This window comes from Myotis myotis, unplaced genomic scaffold, assembly GCF_014108235.1.
Source record: "Myotis myotis isolate mMyoMyo1 unplaced genomic scaffold, mMyoMyo1.p scaffold_m19_p_2, whole genome shotgun sequence".
In the NCBI taxonomy this organism is placed as follows: Eukaryota; Metazoa; Chordata; class Mammalia; order Chiroptera; family Vespertilionidae; genus Myotis; species Myotis myotis.
In genome coordinates this window covers 118418224-118437693 of record NW_023416324.1, presented here as the reverse complement: position 1 = coordinate 118437693, position 19470 = coordinate 118418224, and the positions used below count along the sequence as shown (strand labels likewise).

At 36.8% G+C, this 19470-nt stretch overlaps 1 protein-coding gene across 11 annotated transcripts in view; it reads right to left on the bottom strand.

The window, feature by feature from the left end:
- Window positions 1-19470, bottom strand: part of ROBO2 (roundabout guidance receptor 2) — a 1562785-nt gene that overhangs the window by 26282 nt on the left and 1517033 nt on the right. For all 11 annotated transcript variants that reach the window (XM_036349426.1, XM_036349422.1, XM_036349425.1 and 8 more), the window contains 2 exons: window positions 10088-10348; window positions 5543-5748 (listed from right to left, as the gene is read on the bottom strand). In XM_036349426.1, the coding sequence (XP_036205319.1) occupies window positions 5543-5748; window positions 10088-10348 (467 nt within the window). The remainder of the gene's footprint in view (window positions 1-5542; window positions 5749-10087; window positions 10349-19470) is intronic.

The following is a 19470-nucleotide window of genomic DNA, read 5'->3' as shown; positions in this document are numbered from 1 at the left end:
AAACAAAAAACAGAAAATAACCCCTCATATTTACTCCAGCTGTTAAAGAACGGCATACAGGACATTAAGTTGTTGCTCAAATGCCACTGAGCAGTAAAATACCATGATAAAGTGGTATCTTGCTGTGTCTCTATTACAGCTCAGCACTAAAATTAATTTATGATCAGTCATCAATTCATTTACATGTCGTTTTATGCTAAATCCTTGCTTGCTGATAAATGCTTATCCTTAGACCCAATATGCTAGAGTAGTCTGTGCTTTATAATATCACCCTGCTAATTGTTGCATTACCATTTTTATGAGATACAAAAACTGGCTATCTTCCATTTTTTTCAGTCAATATTTAATCCAGAAAAACTTCCTATTAAGTACAATCTGTCTAACTATCTCTATGTATAAAAGCCCAGTGCCCAGAATGGCAGACGACCAGAACAACCAAAATAACCAGAAAAACCGATGGCTATGACGTGAACTGCGGCAGTCAACCAGCCTGATCTGGAGCCTGATCAGCCCCCTTGCCCCGGCCTGGCCACCAATTGGCCCCCAACACCCCGATTGGGGGCAGGGCCAGCTGGCCAACTGCCCGTGGCCCCTCCCCCCCACTGGCACAGACCAATTGGCCCCCATCTGGACGGGCCAGCCAGATCCCACTTGTGCACAAATTTGTGCACCAGGCATCTAGTCTATTAAATAAAATCTTCAGTTATAATTGTCTTTGGACAAATGAATCCAAATATTGATCTCTACCAAGATGTAGGAAAACATGTATAATCTCTAGAGGTCCCTCTTCCACTCAAAAAAAAAAAAATTGAACATGCAACAATTCCACCTACATTTCTCAGAGAGAAAAATATCTGTAATACATACAGAAAGTAAAATAAGTAATTATAAAATATCTTCCTTTGGACATTTCACACCTGCTAACTTGTTCCATTCAGATAAAAATTGAATAGATGATGTTCCCCTTTTATCTGTTACATTTTGAAGTTTATATTTAATTTCTTTTATATTACAGCAAAGCTGTGGAAGTAGTCTAAGAAAACAACAATTATTGTTAGCAATATTTCTGAAATGTCCCTAATATTGAAATATTTTTCTTACATTTTTTGCAACAAAAGCAAGGAGCCAGGTCACACATTTAAGTGGCCAATTTTCTAAAAGCCGTGTGGTCCAATAAGATGTTGAGGCTGCCAGGTTTTATTGATTTCAAAATTATCTGGTTTGGGAGTTCAAGTAAAACCTCAAAAGACATAAAATACAGAAAATCTAGAGTCACAATTTCCTTTCAGCTGCGGTATTTCTGTGGGGTCCAGCAGAGAAGGAAACTTTTTTTCCCCGTTTCCCTTCCCAGCACTCGTTCTCAGTGCTACTTTCTGTGATCAACGTGGCAGTTCCGATCTTGGCTCCAGGTTTAGGACATTTTCCTCCTGCCTCCTCTCCCATTGCCTTCTGTTTCTTTTTGCCTGTGGTGGAGCCATTAAATTCAGGAAACACTTACACTGGACTCCCACCATAAACGTTACAGAAAGAAGTAGTGAAGGCTTCCCATCCTGTTACCCAAATGTGGGTTTGGCGTTTACGAAGAAATATTTCAAGCATATTCCTGAAGACTAACACAGTCCTGCACGCTCACTTTCCAGCCCCAGAGTGCGCTGCACTGTGATCAACACATCTTTATACTTTCCACAACCAAACAGGTTTAAACTCTAAGTATAAATTAAAATTGTAAAAATGTGATTTCTTCAAAAGAGTGCTCATAGAGTTGAATTTTGTTAGAATGAGTAACTATTCTTGAATATAGAAATAAATATGAGAAAAATAAGTTTTTTTCTAAAAGTTACTATTTTTGATCTTGATTTAGTGTATAAAGGTAAGAACTAATGTTTTTCAGAGAGAGAAGAGAGGGAGGAGGAGATAGGAGAGAGAGAGAGAGAGAGAGAGAGAGAGAGAGAGAGAGAGGTTAAGTAATAGACTGGAAAATAATTTTCCTCTTAAATATGCTACAGCCAGACATTAGAAAAAGTTGGGCATTTCCAGAGCAGGGATTATGATAACTTATCTTTAGCATAAGACTGACAGATTTTGAATCTTCTTCTACAACTTACCAAGTGTGTGACATTGAAAAGGACATTAAACCCATCTGTGACTCAATTCCTTTACTATAAAAAGAGAATAAACAGGGAAGGGAGTTTGAGGACAAGTCAAAGAGGGTAAAAGGAGGCTAAATGGTGATGGAAGGAGACTAGACTTTGGTAGTGAACTCTCAATACAGTATGCAGATGATGTATCATAGAATTGTACACCTGAAGCCTATATTATTAACTGTTGTAGCCTCAATAAATTCAATAAATATATGTATGTAGTTTATCAATTCTGAAAATAAAAAAATAAAGTGATGATTAAATGAGTTAATATATATTAAAAGTTTAGAACAAGGGTCAGCAAACTTTTTATATAAAGTAACAGGCACTAAATATTTTAGGTTTTGCCTTCTCTGCCATATAGTCTTTGTTGTTGATTGTTTCTTATTTTCTTTTTTTTAAAATATAATTTATTGATTTTTTTACAGAGAGGAAGGGAGAGGGATAGAGAGTTAGGAACATCGATGAGAGAGAAACATCAATCGGCTGCCTCCTGCACAACCCCCACTGGGGATGTGCCCACAGCCAAGGTACATGCCCTTGACTGGAATCGAACCTGGGACCCTTCAGTCCGCAGGCCGACGCTCTATCCACTGAGCCAAACAGGTTAGGGCTCTTATTTTTGTATAACCATTTAAAAATGTAAGACATATTGTTAGCTCACTAAGGCCCACACAAAAACACAGGCCACTGCTTAGAAAAGTGCCTTTCACTTACTAAGGGTTATATATGTGCAAGTTGTTATTATTATTATATCATTATTAAATCTCAATTCTTAGCTGAGTGGTTGGAAGAATTAGGCATTTAGTAAGTGTTTGCTGTGAGAATTTCTAAATGATATAATAATTTGGCAAATACATTTTTCCATTACTGAATTTTACAGACTGAATGTTGGTATCCCCCTAAAATGTGTATGGTCAGGCCCTAACCCTTAATGTGATGGCACTTGGAGGAGAGGCCTTTGGAGGTAATTAGGGTTAGAGGAAGTCACGAGTGTGAGGTCCTCCTGATGGGATTAGTGACCTTAAAAAGAGACCAGAGAGCATGCTCTCTCTCTAACTGCCATGTGAGGGTACAGAGAGAAGAGAGCGGTCTGCGAATCATGAAGAGAGTTCTCACTAGGAGCTAAATCTGCTGTCACTTTGATCTTGGACTTTCCAGCCTCCAGAATGGTGAGAAATTAATGTTTGCTGTTTAAGCCAATCAGTCTATGGTATTTCGTTATAGCAGCCTGACCAGACTAAGACACCGAGTTCATGAAATATGGAACTACTGACATTTTCCATTTTTCTTTGCTTTTCCATTTATGAAACTTTATGTCAAAATTTAAGAAATTCCTCAGAAATGTCTTAGTTGCTATGAAAATATTTGAAATTAATATACTTATTTATTTATAAATATGGGCTCTATATCTTGTTAACTGCTGGTATTCTTTAACATAGTGGATGTTGGAATATAATATATCCACAATCCTGAATAATTTTAAATATATATTTTTATTGATTTTTTACAGAGAGGAAGGGAGAGGGATAGAGAGTTAGAAACATCGATGAGAGAGAAACATCGATCAGCTGCCTCCTGCACACCTCCTACTGGGGATGTGCCTGCAACCAAGGTACATGCCCTTGACCGGAATCGAACCTGGGACCCTTCAGTCCTCAGGCCGACACTCTATCCACTTAGCCAAACCAGTTAGGGCTGAATAATTTTATGTACAGGCTTAGAAGCCCACCTCTATGGTATAATTGGAATATCATTTTGATTGACTTTAAAATTTCAGGGAAGGAAATATCACTGTTATTTCTATTTAGTAAAAATGGTCATTAATTTCATGAAAATGAAAATCTCTAACAGAGAATTCAGGTGAAAGTAATGACTAATTTGCTCACACCACACACAAATTTAGAACTCACAGTAATTTTTGGTAAGATCAGTATCCTCTACTAAAAACATATTACCCACATAATTTAGCACCCTTAAACTAGCCATGTGTTTGAAGGAAACATAAAAATGTTAGAATAATATTCACTAGCATGCTGATTTCTATAATTTTTGGTTCTTTTTTTTTTTTTTTTTTTTTTTTTTTTTTTTTTTTTTTTTTAAAATATTTTATTGATTTTTTACAGAGAGGAAGGGAGAGAGAGAGTTAGAAACATCGATGAGAGAGAAACATCGATCAGCTGCCTCCTGCACATCTCCCACTGGGGATATGCCCGCAACCCAGGTACATGCCCCCGACCGGAATCGAACCTGGGACCCCTCAGTCCGCAGGCCGACGCTCTATCCACTGAGCCAAACCGGCTTTGGCTATAATTTTTGGTTCTTACATACATTTACCTGAGGGTCATTACCATGTGCATATACAGTGGGGCCTTGACTTAAGAGTTTAATTCGTTCTGAAACCGAGCTCGTTAAGGAGCTTGTTAACTCAAATTACTCTATCAACTCAATGCAAAAAATCGGCCAAGAGACAGCTGGTATCTCAACAAACACGTTAGTCGGGACACTCGTAAGTCAAGGCCCCACTGTACATGCCTGTGTGATTGCTTGAGAAGACCCAATGACATGCAAAGACAAACTTACATTTTTAGCAGTTACATCTTTATATTCATGCAAGAGACGTGTGTGAGTGTGTGTGTGTAAAAAATGGTACCTACTTGAATAGAAAGATGTTTTTACTTTTCTCCATATTCATTGTGCATATATTAGAATTTAATTTTTTCTGACGAAATTTGATAAATTTTAATCCTCAGAAATAGGCTTCAGCACTGAGAGCATCCTACTAGAGTACCACCTGCAGCCTTCCCCTCGGTGAACAAGGCAAGAGGAAGCCAGAGGAGTAAACAGCAATTCATTTCTTAGGAGAGAAGCAGTTATTGGATCCAACAATATGAAATGCATAAATGTGTGGTTTATCTCTCTATACAGTTTCTTCACTCTAAAAATAATACCCCTGCAACCTTAGAAATACTTATTCTGAACACTTGCTTTTTTTCATCAATGAATGATTTTACAGAGTAAAATATCAAAAATCATATTAAGATTGCATTCACTTTGCATGTCGTTCCTGTTACATAAAATATATCATTTCCAAAAGTCAAGGTTTTTATATAAAAGACTTGGTTCTCCAGTAGAGTGAACTTTTCATGAAAACCCTGGGTATAATTGAGTTTTCTTTCATGTATTTAAAGCTTTTTAAAATTCATGAAATTTTCTTATCATTTTTGCAGCAAAGCAAAAATACTTTCAAATCCTTTTTGAGTTCTGTGTTTAATATTGGCCTATTTAAAATGTTACTGAGATAAATGGAGTGGAATAAATCTTACATAAAAAGAATTTGATTTTTGATGCATTTAATATTACAAATAGATCAGTTATTCCTAATAAATTCGTTCTGTTACCTGTCACAGAGCTATCCAGATTGTCCATACTGGATCCGGGCGTCTGCTCTAGCACTCTCAAGGGCCTGGGGATTTCTAAAGCCTCCTCCTCATCATCAGCATCATCATCTGGAACATCTGTTTCCAAATCAGAAATCAAGGCTCCGGACATGTAACCTAATGGTGGAACCGGGGGCTGTGGAGGTTGATTATTGCTTTGAATGTGCCTAGAATTTAAATGGGGATGAAATAAATTTGTTAGCATTTCACAAAATTATAATTAAAATTAAACAGCATGCTATGGTAACTAATTTTCTCTTCTTGTTTTCCTTTGACTAATTTTGAAGCTCACACTCCTTTCTTACATTTCAGCGGAGGCAATGGGCTACATATACGTAACTTGCCAACACAACAACAACAATTTAGATTTTAATACCCTTCAATTGGTATTTATAGGATGATCCTCAGAGAAAAAGAATACAGATTCAGCACTATTTAGTATAAAAAATCTTCCAAAGGAGAATAGGCATATTTGTCACAAAAAACTATTTAAAGATGACTGTAGCTCTAGGTTCAGCTCAGTGGATAGAGCATCAGCCTTCAGACTCAAGGGTTCCAGGTTCGATTCCAGGCAAGGGCACATGCCCAGGTTGCGGGCTTGGTCCCCAGTAGGGGGCGTGCAGAAGGCAGCCAATCAATGATTCCCTCTCATCATTGATGTTTCTCTCTCTCTCTTCCTCTCTGAAATCAATAAAAATATATCTTAAAAAAATAAAGTTGACTGTATTTTGGTCCAAAAAGAATATGATAATTTTGTTCCCAGCTTAGTGTCGGAGTTCTCCTCAACCTGTGTAACCTATGTGACCTGCTAGCCCTTAGGAAGAAGAGATGTCACATAAAGGCCTAATACCAACGCCCCTGTCCCCAACCCTGAGCACAGTCCCTGCCCTACAGACTTTCTTCCTGCACCATCCCTGAATAAGGCTGACAGGTGTTTTCACTTTAAACCAGTTTAGAGGAGGAATGACCACCTTGTGTTCTAGCTACTTATTGGTACATCGGCCCCACCCACCGAAGTCTAAGCACCTGAAAGCAGAAGAGACTCCTCTCAGCACTGAGTTTAGGCCCTCAGGTGTGCTCAGTAAGTAAACCCTTTGAATGAATGAATACCTTTCATCTCAACCTTGTGAAGCAGATAGAATGCTCTTTTCAACATTATTAAAGTGAAGTCCAGTTAAATGATTTTTTCAAATCACGTGGTTGGTAAAATGTAGAGCTGGATGCTGGGGTCCAATTGGTTTACTTTTTGAGTATTTAAGAGTTTCTTCTAAATCAGGGGTGGGGAATGTCCAGCCCATTGGGTTGTACAAAGCCCTTGAAATCATTGGGTCTGGCCCTGCCAAAGCATTAGGGGTGAGTTAATTAAATGATTGACCAAATATAGTAGGCTAATTTTTAAGTTGATAATTTTGTATGGCCCGCTAATGGCATTATAAAATTCCAAATGGCTCTTGTCAGGAAAAGGGTTCCCTACCCCTGTAAACCATGAAATGCTAAATGAAATTACACTGCATTTGTTATTGTCATTAAAGAGTGAATATACTGCATGCTTGGACACATTGTCTTTTTTTATATAAAGTATTTAAAAGATATCTGCTATATAAAGAGATATAAAACAAGTGCTATGCATTTTTGCTGTTAGTTTTTTTATTTAAAGATGTAAGATCATTTTATTTAATATTTGCATTTTGAGGGAAATATTTCATTGCTTACTATTCCTTTTGAAACTGCATTCTTAAATTTGTAGCCAACTCCAATGTTAACAAGATTCTAGAATCTAGATCTTTCAGTTTAAAAAGCAAACCTAATATGTTAGCTCTGGTAGCCACCTGTATATCATGAGGCCCACATCTTTAATTTAACAGACCAGGACTGTGAGGTCCCACATTGTTGTTTGAAATTCATAACAAAGCCTTCTTTGAAAAGTCAGGTGGTTCCCTAACTATTTCTACAATAAGCCTTGAGTGTGGATGATTACACCTTCCTGGAAGTGTGGCCTCAAATCCTGTTTGTGAATCAAGGAAGAAGTGAGCCCAGTCAGGAGCAAGTGCATATAAGATGCCATTTATATGCACAATTCCTTCTCCTTAAGGGTGGACACTTGGCTCCTGGGGAGGACCAGACAGTCCAACACACTCGTCCTACATCACTGCTGACACCTCTTGATGGGCCAGAGCTCATTAAGGGATGAAATTGTACTTTGAGTTTGGCAGAATTCGGAGATATACTGAAATGCAGAAAGAGGGTACACACGTTATAAATATCTCCTCGTGGCAGGCACTATGCTGAGCAGTTCAGGGTCAATGTGAACAGAATCCCTGGAGTTTAAGCCTGGGAGTGACTATTTTGTACATGTTTTTCCTGTGATGTTGATGTGCAGCCCAGACGAGAGGCATTTCCATTCCAGAAGGGCAAGGTCTTATGTCCTTGTGTCTCATATCCCTGCATGGGAGTCAGCAAGGACATTCTGGGATTGCTGGACAGAAGAGAAACGTACTGGGAAAGCAGGGTCTGCTCTATGGGCACTTGGAGGTGAGGTGAACTCATTTAGGAAATGTCTGTGGAGCATGCACTAAGTGGGCCCTCCTCTAAGTGTAGAAGATAGCAGTGAACAATTCAGGTGGAAACCCAAGCCCATTTGAATAATATCGGCTGTCATAAAGCTAGTTTCTTTACCAGAACCATCCAAGTGCAAACTCATTTAATTCCTACAAAGCTATGATGCATAGTAATAAGCTTTTCCTTGCCTAAGGAGACGCCAGGCCTTTGCCCTGTGTTCCAGGAAGGTAATCTCTAAGCTCTAGAATGTTCTGTCTGATAAAAATGTCTTTGGTTGTTGTTGTGTGTGTTTTTGGAGGCCTTCAGCTCCTCCAGAAGGTCTAGCATTGAGACTTATGGTGGGACCCTTGAGTCACAAGGTATCAGCTTGCCTTCTGGAAGGGCTGGAGATCGAGGTCAGCCATGCAGGTAGTCCACCATGTCTGTGTGACAGCCCCGATAAAGACTCTGAACCTCAGGGCTCAGGTGAGCTTCCCTGGTGGGCAACATTCCCAGGGCCGCTGGGAGAGGACAACTGGGAGTGTGTCTTTGGAACTGTCTGGATTCTGCCCATGCATCTCTTTTCCTGGCTGACTTTAATCTGTATCTTTTCACAATAATTCACTGAACTGAGTGTAACAGCTACCTGTGAGTTTTGTGGGGTTTCTAGTGAACTGAAGCACAGTGTCACACAGCTCATGAGTGGTGGTGGCCCCAACCTGGCTACCCTCAGCCAAATACCACACCAAGCCCTTAGACTCTCCGAGCAGGGCCTGGGTATCAACACAGTTTAAGGCTGTCCAGGTGATTCTCAAATTTAGTCATATTTGAGAACCCTGAGCTGGAATCTGTGCTAAGTAACTAAACTGCACAGCTTCATAAGTTCACTTGAAGGAAATTTTCCGGCTTCACCTGAAAAAGTGTTATTTTATAAAGCAGTCTGATGTACTATACCACTGTTTAAAAGTAGATTGTTTTAAATTTTGAAAAAAATCTGGTAATTGTGAAAGTTCAAGAACCTCTATTTCTAAGAAAAGACCTTATGTTTGTAATAAGCTTTAAGTGATATTCCTGGTTTTAGGGTATCTTTGTGTATTTAGTTGTATTTAAAAAAAAGTTCATTAATACTGTGAATAAGATTTATCCTTTTATCAACTTATTTCGGTAGCCAGGACTAGGAAAAAGAAGCAAATGATCTGTCATAAAAATTTACTCTAATTTCAAGCACATGGTATAAATTAACAGAAGATAATCGAAGGTATATTATTAAGATATCATTTTAAAAGCTGAGAAGAGAGGGCAAATGAGAACAATAACTGCACAAAATAATGAGGATTGGTCCACTTGTATTCCTGTCATATTTTCACAGGGCATCTAAGTAGATTTCCATTTATACCTTATGCAAGTTTATAGATTTATTAGAAAGAAAACAATTTTGGAGTTGTAATTATTCTGTGTTTTTTTTTTTTTAATTCACTTACTGTTACTAATATTGTAATTTTTCCTGTCTCTTTTAATTCACCCCAAAGAAGGTCTTAAATAACTGACACTGACCATATGTGATTTGCAGAAGCTTACATTTATATATTCACAACCACATACAGAATTAATTATAGGCACCTTAAATAATCTAGAAAGGAGTATTGGAAGTGAGTTTAAGGATAAGCTAATGAAATTTAAATTATAAATTAGAAAAGACTCTGGTGTAGCCAAAAGCACCTTCACCTGAAATTGAACAGATCTAACTTCTTGCTCCGATTCATTCTAACTAGTTATGAAACTTTGGTCAAATTATTTAATGTTTCCTCAGTCAATTTCCTAATCTAAATGATTGAAAAGTTGTACAAAAGCATTTCTAGCCTCAGCAGTATAGTTCCATGAAAACCTCTTGTGAATTTAATAGGAAATCACATTTCCTCTCTCCATGTTTTGAAAGCCAGGTCCCCCTGACCTGCTGATGATATTTACCATGCTTGCTTTGCTATGTCAAACTGATAGGCCCGTGTCAGCTCGTCCAGGTGAGCTTGCAGCATGGGTTGCATCTCTTCCCGTGGGGATGGAGTGAGGGTTGCGGTGGATTGCTGCCCGAAGGAAATAGCAGGAGACGAAGCCACTCCTCGGACAGGAGGTGTCGGGACACGGTCATCGTCTTCTTCCAGTTCATCTTCCATGCCTTGATGCAAGTATGTTTGTACTGGTAATGGTGGGCACCAGCTATCACTGTCATAGCTGAAATGAAAAGAGAAAAAGAACACATTTGCATATACACGCATGCGCGGGCCCACACACACAATGATTCTGGCAATAAGCAACAACCATGATGGCAACAACAGTATCTGAACTGTTCTCTCAGTTTATTTCTGCCTGCTTTCAGGTTATCTATGCTACCATAGTAAATCACCTGGCTGTTGTCTTAATTTCTAATCATAATTACATCGATTACCTCCATATCTCAACTTATTCTTAAAGGATCTTAGTACCGAATTGTTACCCTGCAGTTACAAAAGGCAATAACTTTCCAACAAAGTTACTCATGTGGAAAAACAAAATTGCTAATTAAAGACAATTAATTAGTTAATGCTTGTAGATTTAACCACTTCTGTACATCCTCATGTTCCAAGAGAATACACCAATATTGATCATCTGAGAAGTGCTTGAGAAATTTATTTACTTTTATTCTAGATCTATCCCAACCTTTGATTACATATCACATGTTAATCATTAGGACATTGTGCTACAAAACTATTCAATAGCCCTTTGATTCTTTTAAGTCTCATTTTTTTTTTTTTTTGCAGAAATGCATGTCTCCTTATATTTGACATCTAAAAACTATAAAACAGAAACCTAGTCCTATCAAATGTACATTAAAAAAGAAAAATAACATTTTTTTGAAACAGCATTTTTTGAGGACTCTGGTTAGGGAATATAGAAAATTAATTCTAAAAGTTTTCCTTGTTACACAAAATCAGTAGTAAATCTATTTACACTTTCTTTGTAGTACCATTATTTTCATAAACCAAATAGATCTTAATGAACTTTTAAAAAGAGGTATAAGCATAAGCTAAGCAATACTAGGTGTAATTTTCCTATGAATTCAACTTTTTAAATACTTTCCAAATCTTTCTCTCACACTTGACTACTACTTCCACATCTCAGATCAGTCTTCTTTATATGTGAACTGTCCCATTGGCTTTCCTAGTCTCTTGGGGCGTCATATTTATGTGTTCTGTACTGTCCTCCATACAGGCAAACAGATTATATTTCTAAAATCTTCATTCACATCACACCTATGCTTCAATCACTCAGCGATTAGGGCTAATATGCGAAAAAAGTTCAAACTCATTAGCAGGACATAAAAACAATTCTCCAGCTGATCAACCTATCTTTATAGTTTATTTCCACAACACCAGCTTATGCTGCACCTTTCTGAAGTATAAATTTGTATGTGACTATGCTCAAATCATCTGCCTGTAACCTCCAGGTGCTTCTTCAAGGTTCAGTTCAAGTGCTGTTAGTTTTGTGAAGCTTTCTCTGCTCCATCAATGGAGTGGATCATAACTCCCTCATACTTATTTTGTATCATGTCTCTTTTTTCCCCAAGATTCTGTGAGATCCTTAAAGTAAAGAACTCTGTAATTCTGAACTCTGCATTTCCAGCACTATGTACAATAAATAGCATATGGACAGTTTTCATTAAAGAACTTGAAAAAAGGATGAATACTACAAATGTATATATCTAGTTTTTATCTCTCTTACAAATGCTAACTTGAAAATGTCCAGAAGATTTTTGAATATTTTTACTTGAGTGTCTTTTCACTTATCCTGTTTAAAACTGAATTCATGAAACATACACACACACACACACACACACACACACACCTGCATATAGGTTTTTATAGCAGCCTTATTCCTCAAGTCATGTACATTACTACGTGAAAGAAGCAATTCTGAACAGGCTACATACTATGATTCCAACTATAGCACACATTCTGGAAAAAAACAGTACTGTGGAAACAACAAGAAATTCAGTGGCAGCCAGAAGTTAAGGGGAAGAAGAGATGAACAGCAGAGCACAGGAATTTTAGGACAGTGAAACTACTCTGTATGATACCATAATAATGAATAGATGTCATTATACATTTGTTCAAAACCACAGAATAAGCAACACCAAGAGCCATGGACTTTGGGTGATTATGATGTGTCAAGGTAGGTTCATCACTTCAAAAAAGGTTCCACTTTGGTGGTAGATGTGATGGTAGCAGAGGCTATGCATGGGAGTCAGGGCAGAAAAATCTGTGTTTTTTGTTCAATTTTACTGTTAACCTAAAACCGATCTAACAAAATAAAGTCTATTGAAAAACAGCAACACCTGAATTTATCATCCTTTCATTCAACAATCATGTGTCAGGTGACAGTATTTTTTCACAGAGCATGAACCCAATGGGAAGACCAATATTAAGCAAATAATCAACAATATCAAATACTGTAGGAACAGAGAGCAGGGAGGCTAGAACTAGTCCTAAGCTTGGCAGTGATCTGCTGACCAATGGAAAGAGGGCATTCTAAGTACTACATGTCTGGAGAAAGAGAAAAGATAAAATATTTGGAGAACTCAAATAGTTCTCTGGCTGGAAAGAGCTGGCAAATGAAGAAGGTTGGCCCCAGAAGAGCAGGAGAAGGGAGGAAGGACATGCCAGATCACAGAGGGCCTCATCAGCTCTGACAAGGAGTTTGGAATTCTGCCTGTGGGTGATGGATAGTTACTGAGAGGTCTTATACAGGGAATGATATTAACTTTGACTGTTCAATTTTCCTGTCTTGTTAAAGCTACCTAAATAATCTTTTATCTCAATGTGTTGCAACCTGAAGACCTTGTTTCAGAAACCCTGATTGGAATATCTGTTTAGAAATATCTATAATTTAATACAAACAAGCACACTTTAATATGTTACTAAAACTTTTTCATATACTAGGAAATACCATTGGTTAAAGTTGTATTGCCATTAATTATCTACATAAATACCAACCTGACTGAGGAAGTCTATTGCTCTAAAACAATGTCATTTCTCCTGTTTTACATGTTGGAAATCAGATTTCATTTGAAGAAAATATTCTGTTGAGTAAAAAGTCTCTAGCCCACTGTTCATTTGGATTTCTTGCTTGTATTTTTTTTTTAATCTTTAATCAATCCTGTACTCTAGTTAAAAATTGGTCTATGAAAACATTAGAATTGTTTGAATAAAATATTTGATACTGTTCACCCTTCTGTCTGTTAAATGTCTAAGTCTCAAACTACCTTTCAGACGATATTTTTTTAAGTTTCTCAACAGAAATCTGCTTAAAATGAATTTTTTTTCTTTCTTTTTTTTTGTACTTTTCCATTCTGGTGCAGTGTTTAAAGAATTCATCTTATTTCAAATAAACTGCACTCTTCCTATTTCACGTATCTTAATCTTAAATATCCTTTAAGCTATAGGTTAAATCCTGTATATTTTATAAATATTGCCTTCATGTGGCCAACAAGCACTGATACATTACTCTTTTAAACTTGCACTGATATTTTTGCACATTTCCCTGAAAATTGATTATATAGTGTTTTATTCCATCATTATTTATTTTTATTCCTCACGCGAGGATATTTTTTTTTCATTGATTTTTACAAAGAGTAAAAGGGAGAGAGAGAGACAGGTTGCTTCCCACAAGTCACAGACTAGGGCCAAGAGCCTGCAATGAAGGTACATGCCATTGACCAAAATTCAATCCAGGACCATTCAGTCCCCAGGCCCACACTCTATCCACTGAGCCAAACCACAAGGGCCCCTTTTGTAATTTGGATTCTTTAATTGCCTAACATATTTTATTATCTAACCTTTCACATGTTAATAGTAGGTGATAAGCATATTTATTCATTTAAAAAATACATAAATTCATAAATTGCTTCATTAATAAAAATGCTTAGACCCTGGGTGGGTATCTCAGTTGGTTGGAGCATCATCCTGAACACCAAAAAGGTTATTTGTTCAATTCTTTCTCAGGGAATGTGCCTGGGTGGCAGGTATGATCCTGGTAGTGGTGTGTATAAGAGGCAACCAATGAATGATACTCTCTTTCATTGATGTTTCTCTCTATATATATAATCAATAAAAACATATCCTTGGGTGAGAATTAAAAATGTAGTAAAAAATAAAAATGCTTAGGTTTATTTTATTTTCTTCAGTTTTTCTTAATCCCCACCCAAGGATATGTTTATTATCATTATTCTTTTAAATCTTTATTATTGAAAGTATTACATATGTCCCCAATTTCTCCCATTGACCTCTTCTAGCCTGCCTCTACCCCTTGCCCCAGGCCTTCACCACCCTATTGTCTGTGTCCACAGGTTATGCATATATGCATACAAGGTCTTTGGTTGATCATTTCGCACACACCCATACTCCCCCAACTTCCCTCAGAGAGTCTGCATTCTGTTCCATGATTCCATGTCTCTGGATCTGCTCTGTTCATCAGTTCATTTTGTTAATTAGATCCCACATACAAGTGAGATTATGTGATACTTGTCTTTCTCTGACTGATTTATTTCACTTAGCATGATACTCTCTAGGTTTCTCCATGCTGTCTCAAAGGGTAAGAGATTTTTTTTCTTTTTTAATGCTGCAGAGTATTCCATGGTGTAAATGTTCCACAGCTTTTTTTATTCACTCATCAGCTGATGGGCACTTGGGCTATTTCCAGATCTTAGCTATTGTACATTGTGCTGCTATGAACACAGGGGTGCATACATTCTTTCCGATTGGTGTTCTGGGTCTTTTAGCATATATGTCTAGAAGTGTGATCATTGGGTCAAATGGCAGTTCCATATTTGATATTTTGAGGAAACTGCATACTGTTTTCCGTAATGGCTGCACCAGTCTGCATTCCCACCAGCAGTGTACTAGAGTTCCCTTTTCTCCACATCCTCGCCAGCACTTGCCATTTGTTGATTTGTTGATGCTAGCCATTCTGACAGAAGTGAGGTGATACCACATTGTCATTTTAGTTTGCATCTCTCTGATGATCAGTGACTTTGAGCATTTTTTCATGTCTCATGGTCATCTGTATGTCCACTTTGGAGAAGTGTCTATTTAGGTCTTTTGCCCATTTTTAATTGGATTGCTTGTCTTTCTTGTGTTGATTTGTAGGAGTTCTTTATATATTTTGGATATTAACACTTTTTCAGATGTATCATTGCCAAATGTGTTCTCCCATACAGTGGGCTCCCTTTTCATTTTGTTGATGGTTTCTTTTGTTGTGCAAAGTTTTTAATTTTGATGTAGTCCAATTTGTTTATTTTCTCTTTAGTTTCCTCTGCCCTAGGAGATGTATCCATAAACATATTGCTATGAGAGATGTCTGAGATTTGCTATCTATGGTTTCTTCTAGGATTTTTATGGTTTCATAACTTACACTTAAGTCTTTTATCCAATTTGAGTTTATTCTGTGTATGGTGAAGTTGGTGGTCTGGTTTCTTTTCTTTTCGCTTTTCTCTTCTGTTCTTTTTTTTAATGTATCTGTCCAATTTTCCCAACACCATTTATTGAAGACACTGTCTTGACTCTGTTGTATGCTCTTGCCTCCTTTGTCAAATATTAATTGAGCACAATGGTTTGGGTCTATTTCTGGAGTCTCTGTTCTGTTCCATTGATCTCTATGAATGTTCTTGTGCCAGTAACAGGCTGTATTGAATATGGTAGCTTTGTAGAATAACTTGATATCTGGAATTTTGATTCTTCTGACTTTGTTCTTCTTTCTCAAGATTTCTGCAGCTTTTCTGGGTCTTTTTTGGTTCCACCTACATTTTTTGAATATTTATTCTAGATCTGTGATATATGCTGTTTGTGTCTTAATAGGGAGTGCATTGAATCTGTACATTGCCTTAGGGAGTATGGGCATTTTAAAGATATTATTCTACCAATCCATGAACATGATATATTTTTCCATTTGTTTACATCTTCCTCTATCTCTTTTTTCAACATCCTGTAGTTTTCTGAGTAAAAGTATTTTTACTTCCTTTGTTAAATTTATTCCTAAATATCTTAATTTATTTACAATGGTAAATGGGATTGTTTGTTTAGTTTCTCTTTCCGATAATTCATTATTGGTGTATAAAAATGCCATCGATTTTCAGATGTTGATTTGTATCCTGCTACATTGCCAAATTCATTTATTAAATCTAGTAATTTTTTGGTGTAGTCTTTAAGGTTTTCGATGTACAATATTATGTCATCCTCAAATAATGACAATTTTACTTCCTCCTTTCCAATTTGGATGCCTTTTATTTCTTCTTCTTATCTGACAGCTGTGGCTAGGACTTTCAGTACTATGTTGAATCAGAGGGATGAAAGCAGACATCCCTGTCTTGTTTCTGTTCTTAGGGGAAATGGTGATAGTTTTGGCTCATTGAGTATGATGTTTGCTGTAGGTTTGTCATATATGGCTTTTATCATGTTGAGATATGCTTCCTCTCTTCCTACTTTGCTGAGAGTTTTTATCAAAAATCTATATTGGATTTTGTCAAATGCTTTCTCTGTGTCTATTGATATGATCATGTGACTTTATTTATGTGATATATCACGTTTATTGACTTGCAAATTTTGTATCATTCTTGCATCCCTGGAATAAATCCCACTTGTTCATATATTGCTATATCTGATTTGCTAATATTTTGTTGGGGATTTTAGCATCTTTGTTCATCAGGGATATTGGCTTGTAATTCTCTTTCTTTGTCATATATTTATCTGGTTTTGGAATTAGGATAATGCTGGCCTTGTAAAAAAAGATTGGAAGTGTTCCTTCCTCATGGACTTTTTGGCCTGTACAGGTTTTCTGATTCTTTCTGATTCAGTTTGGAGAGGTTGTATTTTTCCAGGAGTTTGTTCATTTCATCCATATTGTCCATTTTATTGGCATATAGTTGTTCATAGTATTTTCTTAAATAATTTGTATTTTTATAGTATCAGTGGTGACTTCACTTTCATTTCTGATTTTATTTTTTGTGTCCTCTCTCTTTGTTTCCTAATGAGTCTGGCTAATTCTTTAACTTTTAGGTTATAGAAATTATTATTAATTTTTCTTGTTTTGGGAAGTAGGCCTATAGTACTTTGAACATCCCTCTCAGGACTGCTTTTGTTGTGTCCAGTAGATTTTTGGTTGTTTTGTGTTCAGTTTCATTTTTTTCCAGGGAGTTTTTGGTTTATTTATTGATCTCATTGGTAACCCATTCATTGTTTAATAACATGCTATATAGCCTCTATATGTTTAAATGTTTTGGGTGTATTTACTGCAGTTGATTTCTAATTTCATTCCACTCTGATTGCACAAGATGCTTGATATGATTTCAGTCTTCTTGAACTTGTGGAGACTTGTTTTGTTTCCTAACATGTGGTCTATCTTTGTGAATAACCCATATGCACTTGAGAAGAATGTATATTCTGCAGCTTTGGAGTGAAAATTTTTATAAATGTCAATTAAATTCATCTGATACGGTGTGCCTTTTAGAGTAACTGTTTCCTTGTTAAGTTTTTGTCTGGAAGATCTATATAGTGAAGTCAATGGGATGTTAAAGTCCACTATTATGACTGTATTGTTGTTAATATCTCCCTTAAAGTCCTCTAGAACTTTTTAAAATATATATTTAGGTGCTCCTATAATGAGTGCATATATGTTTATCAGAGTTATATTCTTTTGTTGGATCAACCTTTTTAGTATTATGTAGTGACCTTTTTTGTCTCTTGTGATGGCCTTCATTTTGAAGTCTATTTTATCAGATATGAGTATCGATACCCCAGCTTTCTTTTCGATTCCATTTGCATGGAACATTTTTCTCTATCCTTTCACTCTCACCCTGTGTGAGTCTTTAGTTCTGAGGTGGGTCTCTTATAGACAGCATATAGTTTGGTCATGTTTTTATATCCATTCAGCTACTATATATCTTTTGATTAGAGCATTTAATCCATTTACATTTAAGGTTATTATTGATAGGTACTTATTTTTTGCCATTTTAATTCTGTATGGCTAGGTTTCTCTCTATATTTCTTCTTCTCATTATGTAAGTCCATTTAGCATCTTTTGTAATGCTGAATGGTGGTGATGAACTCCTTTATCCTTTTTTTTTTGTCTGGAAAGCTCTTTATTTTACCATCTATTTTGAATGATAACCTCACTGGACATAGTAATATTGGTTTCATATCCTTGCTTTACATTATCTTGAGTACTTCATGCCATTCCCTTCTGGTCTATAGAGTTTCTGATGAGAAATCAGATGACAGCTTTACAGGAGCTCCTTTATAGATAACAATTTGTTTTTCTATTGCCACCTTTAAGATTCTCTCTTTGTCTCTAATTTTTGGCATTTTAATTATGATGTGTCTGGGTGTGGGCCTGTTTGGGTTCTTCTTGCTTGCATTTCTCTGTGCCTCCTGAGCTTGTGTGACTTTTTCCTTTACCAGGTTAGGGAAGTTTCTGCCATTATTTCTTCAGTCATGTTTTCTATCCCTTGCTCCCTTTCTTCTCCTTCTGGTATACCTACTATGTGAATATTGTTACATTTCCTGTTGTCCTGCAGCTCCCTAAAGCTGTTTTCCTGTCTTTAATTGTTTTTTCTTTCTGGTTTTCTGATTTAGTGCTTTTTTTCCTACCCTTTCTTTTAATTCACTGATCCAATCCTCAGCTTCCTCTAATCTTCTGTGTATTCCTTCCAAATTGTTCTTTATTAGAGCTATGTCATTCTTTATTTCTGAATGTTCTTTTTTCATAGTTACCATATGTTTTCTCATGCTGTTGAGCATCTTTACCATCATTATTCTGAACTCTATATCAGATAAATTTCTTATCTCCATTTCATTCATTTCTTCTTCTGGAGAATTTTATTGTTCTTTCATTTGTGGGTTTCTTTTTCTCCTCATTTTGGCTGCCTGTTTGGGTTTATGAGTATGTATTATGAGATCTGCAGTGCCTCTCTAATCTCTAGTGTCAAACTCTATTTCTGACTAATTAGAGCAGGCAAAAACTCAAAGCCTCCAGAGACCATCTCTCGCCTGCAGGCTGATTGGATTCAGTCTTGAGTAGCCCTCAGGCAATCATCCATAGGTGTAGTGAGAGTTTTTCCAACAGAGTTTGGCAATTGCTTCTGCCTGGAGGCTAATTGTTATTCTTAATCTCTTAATGGGCCTCAGAAACTCCACACAGTGGGGCAAGGTGCTTTTCAATAGGTTGGGTCAACTGTCTTTCCCCCACAGGCAAAGCCACCTGTATAGCATTGTCTGCGTGAGAAAGGTGACCTCTGCAGCAGGAGGGAATGACTAGACACATGAAAC